The sequence below is a fragment of the Seriola lalandi genome, unplaced genomic scaffold (assembly GCF_002814215.2).
Source record: "Seriola lalandi dorsalis isolate HSWRI2012SDOR001 ecotype SW California unplaced genomic scaffold, Sedor1 jcf7180002054360, whole genome shotgun sequence".
Lineage (NCBI taxonomy): Eukaryota > Metazoa > Chordata > Actinopteri > Carangiformes > Carangidae > Seriola > Seriola lalandi.
Window position 1 is genome coordinate 884123 of NW_019524913.1, and position 7668 is coordinate 891790.

At 44.0% G+C, this 7668-nt stretch overlaps 1 protein-coding gene across 19 annotated transcripts in view; it reads left to right on the top strand.

Annotated features, from left to right (window-relative positions):
* The window catches only part of scrib (scribble planar cell polarity protein), a 64239-nt gene that overhangs the window by 48525 nt on the left and 8046 nt on the right, over window positions 1–7668 (top strand). For 8 of the 19 annotated variants that reach the window (XM_023408370.2, XM_087174535.1, XM_087174539.1 and 5 more), the window contains 11 exons: window positions 2568–2639; window positions 2772–2822; window positions 3382–3435; window positions 3736–3858; window positions 4557–4667; window positions 5050–5103; window positions 5379–5546; window positions 5963–6122; window positions 6236–6476; window positions 6559–6648; window positions 6741–6923. In XM_023408370.2, the coding sequence (XP_023264138.1) occupies window positions 2568–2639; window positions 2772–2822; window positions 3382–3435; window positions 3736–3858; window positions 4557–4667; window positions 5050–5103; window positions 5379–5546; window positions 5963–6122; window positions 6236–6476; window positions 6559–6648; window positions 6741–6923 (1307 nt within the window). Of the gene's footprint in view, window positions 1–1402; window positions 1817–2567; window positions 2640–2771; window positions 2823–3381; window positions 3436–3735; window positions 3859–4556; window positions 4668–5049; window positions 5104–5378; window positions 5547–5962; window positions 6123–6235; window positions 6477–6558; window positions 6649–6740; window positions 6924–7668 lie in introns of all 19 variants that reach the window. The other 11 variants (XM_023408354.2, XM_087174543.1, XM_087174529.1 and 8 more) reach the window with 11 other exon arrangements.

A 7668-nucleotide genomic window follows, 5' to 3' on the forward strand; every position in this document is an offset into this window, starting at 1 on the left:
GGTGGTCGGTGTTGACAGTGATTTTTACAATGATTAATGTTACTTAGAAAACCTCTGGTAAGCAATTCAGCATGAGGGTGTTTGTTACTGGTATTACAGGTGTTAAAACTAAAATTCAGACAGTCAAAACTAAAGACTACAACTATCCGTTGCACAAGTAAAAGTATCAGTTGTTCAGTTCCCGGTTCCCTTTTGACTTTTCCCAGCATGGCTAACTCACTATGCTGGCATGCTGGTGAGCTAGCAGCCTCGCTTGCCTCTGTCACACCAGAACCCCAGCTGTCCCTCACAGTCTGTGTCGGAGCCAAAAGGGCACTCGTTCACATTCCATCCCACTGACCCTCATCACACCACCGACTCTTATAGTCAGCATGTAGTGACACATTGGTGCTTCACAATGCTCGTATTCTTGGTCCGACTATTTTGATTATCACCAGATATATCGGGGTCACGTCTAATAAATTCCAAAGTAGTTTGCATGTTTGATTTTCTGGATTGACTTGAATGTTTTCGTGTATTTTTAGGTGTCAGGTATGTAGATAAACATGACACCTTTTTAAGTTTGTACTAAGAGTATCAGGTTTCTTGACATGGGTTGGTTCAAACATTGTATATTTTCTGTCCTCATGTCATCAGCTGTCTGCCTCATGTCTGTCTGTTAAGTACAGTAGGAGGTGAAGGTGTGCTGGAGCCTGAATGTCTCGCTGCTCTGATAATATGGTTATTTAAGGCAGAGGCCAAGAGCCTTAACTATAGTACTATGTCCAGTCGCTTAGCGCACCAGGTCTTGAATGATGAGTTGTGAGAAACTTATCTGAAAGGCTTCAGGAAAGATTTAGTGATGTGAGTAACTCGTACGCGTGTGTCAAGTTTCTATTTATAAAACCAGAAACTAAGACAGTAGAGTCTGAACTTATTTCATTTTTTTTTATTTGGTCATATGTAAGAGGTTACTTTTATTATTTTTATTTTTCCTTAAATGTTTCTTGATTTTATTTTTCTCAATTTGACCCCAATGATCAAAGTTTCCTCACTTTTCGAAACTGCTCTTTAAGGATAACTCTGGTGCATTGCAACTTGGAAATCAATGATTTAGTTTTTAGCCTCCTTAAACTCTGTCATAATTTTACTCAATCTCAGCAATTCCTTTGTTGGAAGCAATTTAATTAAAACTAATTGAAAGAATGGACAACAGAGGAAAAGTTCTTCTCCTTGTTATGAACCTCCCTTTTCAGTTTCTCCTCTGTTTTGAAACTTCCAGCTTTTCTTCTTTTACCTTCAATTAGTGATAATTTCCTTTTGTATGAGTGTGTGAGTGAGTGCATCTTTTTTCCCTGTCATTCCTTTATTATTATCAGTTCACTGTATCTGTCCTCCTCCTCTTTCCTTTGCTTCTGTTCAGTTCTCTACTTCTGTTCCTCTGACTGCTCCCATGGAGGCCCCCCTGCAGGCCCAGTATGGAGCCCCTTTAGAGCCTCTGGGCTTTAGTTTAGGTCATCCACCCCTCAGCCACATGGACCCCGAGTCCTGCCCCAGTCTAAACACAGAGCACGATTATCTTCTTGGATCCCAGTTCTCCCCTAATGGGAGCTCCATTGCTGACAGTGCTGGCTCATCCACAACCATCAATTCAACAACATTTGCACCTGAAGAAGAGGAGTGCCTGGTAGACTCTCAGCCTATCTGCTTCAAAGAAAACCCTTTCTTGGTGGCCAATCGCAAAGGAAAAGGCCTTCCCGTTGGAGAGCAGATCCTGTCGGGGCCTCCTGTGGGCTACGGGAAACCAGGCCAACTGCAGCCATGGTTGTTCAGCAAGGCAAGCCGCCTGCCTGCGTGTGGTTTGGAGGCAGCATGGTGTGTTACTGCACAGTTTGTTGTTTTGCTTTATTGTGTCCCTTGAGATGGATGAAGCAAGTGTTAACTTTTTAACAGTCACGCTTTTTTTTGATTGTGTTTCTAAAGCACCACATAGTAACAACTATGCAACAGTTACAATGTTGATAATTATTGTTTTGATTCATTTTTAAAGGACAAAATGTCCAAATTTAAAAAAATGTGTATATTAAATAGTTTATTTATTCTTCTGTGATTGTTAACTGAACTTCTTTGGGTTTCGAATAGTTAGTCTGAGAAAATAACACGTTTCTGTCGGTGCAAATCTTCATGGGGAGAAGCATTTTCTTCTGAGGAAGTGTGTCCAGGTATGAGTGTATTAATCTCAGTGTAATAAGGAGCCGAACTGGTGCGTGGTTTTGCTGTGAGCACAGAGCTTGTGGCACCTCGTGAGGTATTTGGGCCCATAGTCATTTCATAGTCAGGATTGACTGGAATGTGTGTCCCAACAGCTGCAAGGAGGGTCGTAAGTCACGAAGGAACACGACTCGCAAACCGCACAGTAAAGTGCATGTTTATCAGCGGGAGCCTGTTGTTGGTTGAATTTAATGTACAATGATTCTACTACAGGACTAACCAGTGAAACTTGCTTTTGTCTTTTCTTCACTGTTTTTTCAGTGCACTCACTCAAAGTAAGAGCAGCCGTTAAGTGTGTTTTTGGTCTGATTTTCCAGGCTCCTTCCTCTGATTTCACCAGGACAGACAGCCCAATCAGGGAAGCACCCTACTCTCCCACTGTCCAGCCGGTGAGCAGCTATTATAAATATTCTGTTTTCATATCATCTCTTCATTTTATTCCCTGCTTTTCCATGAGTCACTTCCAGCACAATAGAAGGTGTTTTACAGGTGACCCTTTTAACCTTTCCTCCCACCCTTAGCCCAGCCACCACTCTTCCAACAGCTCCCTGGCAGGCAGGGAGACCCGCTTCGTAAGTGGGTCTCTGGCCCAGTCTGCTCTGGCCTGGATTTTTTTTTAGAACACGTGTCAGCTGCTCTGAGCCCTGCATCTCTTAATAAAACACAGAGACAATAACTAGTTCAGCTATCATGTCTGCCAGTCTGAAAAGCATGTGACCGCTTCTCTGTGACCAGCTGATTACTGATGCTTTGCCTCATGCAGACTGGGTGTGTCATTAGAGAAGCAGCAGTGAGTTTTGACTGATTGTCCTTCATGTCTCTAACTGACCAGCTGTGGATTAATATTCTTTAAAAGGATGATAACAAAGTAAAAATTCAAATTTTCCTTGAGCTTAATTATCTATTTTTAATTAAGTTCAAATGTGACAATGAGAAGAATTAGAGATCAAATTGGCTCAAGGTAAATCCTGGTGGTGTTGCATTGCTGGCCTGGCATCATCCTAAAGAAACAGTTGTGTAAATTTAATGACTGTTGAAATCCAAATAGAAGGTGGAGATCTATGCATTTTTATTTCATTGTCATTATTTTATTTTGTCATTTTTATTTATTTATTTTTTATTTTTTTACAGGCAAACATTCATTACACCTCCACTCCCACTGCCAAGGACAACGCCTCATCATCAGTGAGTGTCTATGGAGCTTGAAAATCAGCCACTCAGCAAATAACTTAACATAGTAGAGCTGGACCGATCACAGTAGTTAACCAATATATCAAGCCAATATATATTGGCCTTTTTTAGGAAATATTTATCTGACAGATGTGTGAAAGAAATTTTCATCCTAACTCCATAGACCAATCTGATGGTAATTTATGATCAGGCGCATTTCCACCATTGACTCCATTCATTTTGAGTTGTCTTTCATGCTAAAGTTTTGCATGTTTGACTCTTCATTATGTGAAATATCATGTGTTTTCTCTCCAGACGCGTCCGGGTGCCATCCAGCCAGTTGGCCGTGTGCGGCCAAGTACCTCCCCCGCCACTCCGGAAGGCCACAGTCCCAACCCCTTCCAGCATGGCCCCTCCCCCTTCAACTCCCAGACCTCTGTAAGACCCCTCACCACCACGTAGGGCTGTTTTCCACCACTCTCAGCTCTGTGCCACGCACTGTGACTGCACAGCCCCAAAAAGCTGGTGTCCAGCAACTGTACATCAGACACAGATAATTATGGCACAAGAATGATTTTTGTTTCTAAATGAGAACCAAAGAAAGGAAGACTTGTATTTGAATTCACAGCAGAGCTTGCATTTGTGCAGGCGGCGCTGTCTTTGAACCCCGGGTACACCTGGAGGTTATCGGTGTTTGAACTACACCTGCAAACGGAGCATCCCACCTGACTCCTCATAATTGCAGCTCTCTGAAATGTTCACTCATTTCTTTTTTTGGCAAGCAGCATAACTGAATTGGTAAAGAGTGACAAACCTATGATTTCATCTCGCATCTTCCTAATTATTTCACAAAGGTGCTCATACAAAAAAATCTGTCATGGCTTTGAACTTTCCGAGCCCTACTGTCTGTCTTTCTCTGGCATACTCCCTCCTCTCTCACATGAAACCAGCTGCCATGCTGTTCACCTGTTCTCCACAGTCTTCTTCAACTTTGCTGGTTTTTTTCATAGTCTACCCTCTCCTCCATGTCTGTGTCTGTCTGTCCTCCCTACCTCCTCTTCTTCCCCTCGCCTCCTTTTACCATATGGACTACCCCATCCTCCATGCCCTCCCGTCCCCCCCTCCCCCACCTGCAGCCTCGTGCCCCTTCCCCCACCTCGCCCGACGAGCTCCCCATGAATGTCAAGCAGGCATACAAGGCGTTTGCCGCCGTGCCTCGCTCACTGGCAGTGCTGGAGCCTCCGCAGGTAGGCCATGCTGCCCGGACTCGCCCGGGTCACAATGACACAAGCATGCTCTGCTGATTGGTTGGTCTCGCCCCGCCCCCTCTTGACTGGAGCAGGCTGTCCTATAAGGAGCCTGCACCCTGTCGGGGGGCCTGTGACGTGCTGTGACGTGTGGAATGCCTTCATCGTTGGTTTTTGTACTCCAGTGCCATCATCTGTCATACTGCTGTTGACTCTTGGTCCATTCGTCCATCCATGTGTGGCTCGTGTACTAATATTCAATCCTCTTTTTTATATATTGTATCCCAGCTGCTAATCAGTCTGCCTGCTCTGTATCTCTGTCTTCTCCTGAGTCTGAGGTTCCTAAACATTTTTAACTCTCCTTATTTCCTGCTCTCCCCAGCAGGACCTGTTTGGTGTGAGGAACAATTTCCACCCAAAGCAGCCTTCTCCAGAGGTGAGTACACATATCGACCCAGAAATAATAAAAGCACAGCTGTCTAAAATGAAAAAAGTAGGTGTTGTATTATATTTGAGGAGTAAAAGCGCATGTGATCTCATCATCAGATTTTGCTACTGTCTGTTTACAGTTAGTTTTGCTCTAAAAGGTTTTAGGAAATCACATGCACGAGTTATAGATGGCTTCCAGGTTCTAGATATGTTCCGAGTGTACTGTAGAAAATCCTGGCTCTTAGTCTGATAGTCTGGTGACAACCTCTGTGGCCTTTTCAGCCTGAGTTGAACAACGAGGTGTTTGATGATGACATAGATGGTCAGGAAGGAGCTGGTAAGGGTCTGACTAGCAAAGTCTCCCCTCGGCCCTCCCTCGCATCTGACCGTCGGGAGTATATGAGCCTGGCAGCAGTGCCTCGCCTCTCCAGGCCGTCAGTGGAACTGCAGGTACCAACCGCCTCCACCACAGCTTGGGCAGCCCTGTTCTTCTTCTGGGCTGTGGTGTGCTTGGCTTGACCGGTGGTGGTGTCTGTTCTCTCTGAGACTGAGAGTCAGACGTGCTACTTCTGTCAATAATGGAACTGCCAGTTACTTGACCTTAAATCAGCTCAATGGTGCTGGGTTCTGATTGAATTTTTTCTCTTTCTTCTTGTCCGCGATACTTTTTTCTGTAGCGTCTCTTGTGATTTTGGCAAATGGCTCTGCAACAATGCAAATGGCAATAAAAATCAACTTTTTAGCAGCAAATATAGGCATTTCTTTTGCTGTCTTCTCCTTTGTGAATATTTCAGGTGCTCATCTCAGCACTAATCTAACTTGCATCATTTTGTATTCTGCCCTTGATTTTTCTTGTAACCCAACAGAGTCCCTCTCCTGGTGGTAAGGACAGCCCAGAGCAGCGATCTTTCAGGGACAGACAGAAGTATTTTGAGATCGACGTGAAACAGCAGACTCCAGAAAAACCCAAACCTCGAGTTTCTCTTGTTGGAGAGGATGACCTTAAGAAAATGAGGGAGGAAGAAGGTATGTATCCTCCAGTGTGTCTCCTTGAACGTCCGTGCTGATAACTAATAAAACCTCTCACTTGGGTGACCTGCCCTCAAAACTTAAAAGCCCGTCTGTTCATCTCACGCCAGCGAGGAAGTTTGAGCAGCGGGCGCAGGAGTACCTGCTGGACGAAGATGAGGAGGATGAAGAGGAGGATCTGGCTAAGCAGGTCGCTCAGATGAAGGCCAGCGGCAAGGTGTTGCTGGATGGAGTGGAGTATAAAGTGGAGCCAGTGTCCAGCCCAACTCAGCATTGCTTCACACCACCGAGCTACAACGTCACACCACCGAGCTACAACGTCACACCACCGAGCTACTGTGGCAGCTCAGGGTAAGAAACTGTATATTGTTATTTCTTTATACATCATTTTCTTTTCTTAATTTCTTCAGCTAACTCTTTCTCTTGTGCGTAGACCCTCCTCTGTTGATGGTAAGGGAGAATCTCAGAGGAATTCACTGGAGGACAGCTTCAGGCTTGAGCAGAGGCCCAACTCCATGACTGGGTAATGGCAACGTACAGTATCATGTCTGTGAATGTCTGTGTGCCGTTCTTTCTGTCACTGTAGTCATGATTTCTCCTCCTCTGCCTTGTCAGTCTGATCCCAGTGTACCCCGGGGAGTCGGCCGCTCCTATCCGCACAGCCAAAGCAGAGCGCAGACATCAAGAGAGAATTCGCATGCAGAGCCCTGAGCTGGCTGTGGCCCCTGACAAGGACCTGTCCCCTGCTGAGAAACGGGCTCTGGAGGCAGAGAAAAGAGCCATGTGGAGAGCAGCACGGTAAAGTATCAATGTCACACACTCACTGAAGATAAAATGGCTAATCAGGTCTTTTGTTGCATTTTTAAGCTTTTACTTTGCCTTTTGTCCTCAGCTAATATTTCTTGCACTGATGGTAATATGGACGTGTTAGAGATGAAGTGAATCCAGTTCGATACAGTTTGAAGTAGTTACTTTAATACAGTATCATAGTTCTCCTGTGGTTGGAAGAAGGAAATTGTAAGCATAACAAATTTACGTTTTCGCAATGATGAGGCAATTAGTCTTTTTAGTTACAAGATAAAATCCTGTTAACTCCTGATTATTTTTCATTAGTAAACGTTTAAATTATTGGATGAATTAAACTGTCTTTAAAATGTCATTGTTAATGACAGAGGACAAGATACCATACAACAAGAACTGATTGCTGACTGCTTAACTAGTTGCATAGTAGTAGTAGTAGTAGTAGTAGTAGTAATAATAATGATGATGATGATAATTTTGTGACGACATAAAAGCTAAAGAAAACCAAGCAGAACAAGCTAATCCTGGCAAGTTATAAGAAGCAATATAACTATAACCAGCTATGCTTTTTTTTTCTTTTAATAAAACATTATTTAAGTTTCTGTCAGCTGATGAATTAGTGATAAATGACGTCAGGACTACGTTGAACTATGATGCCTTTTTTGGCTGCTGGTGAAACCTTTAGTTGCAGATGAAGAGGGACATGTACGTCTCATGTTAGTTCATGCCGCCACCCCACCCC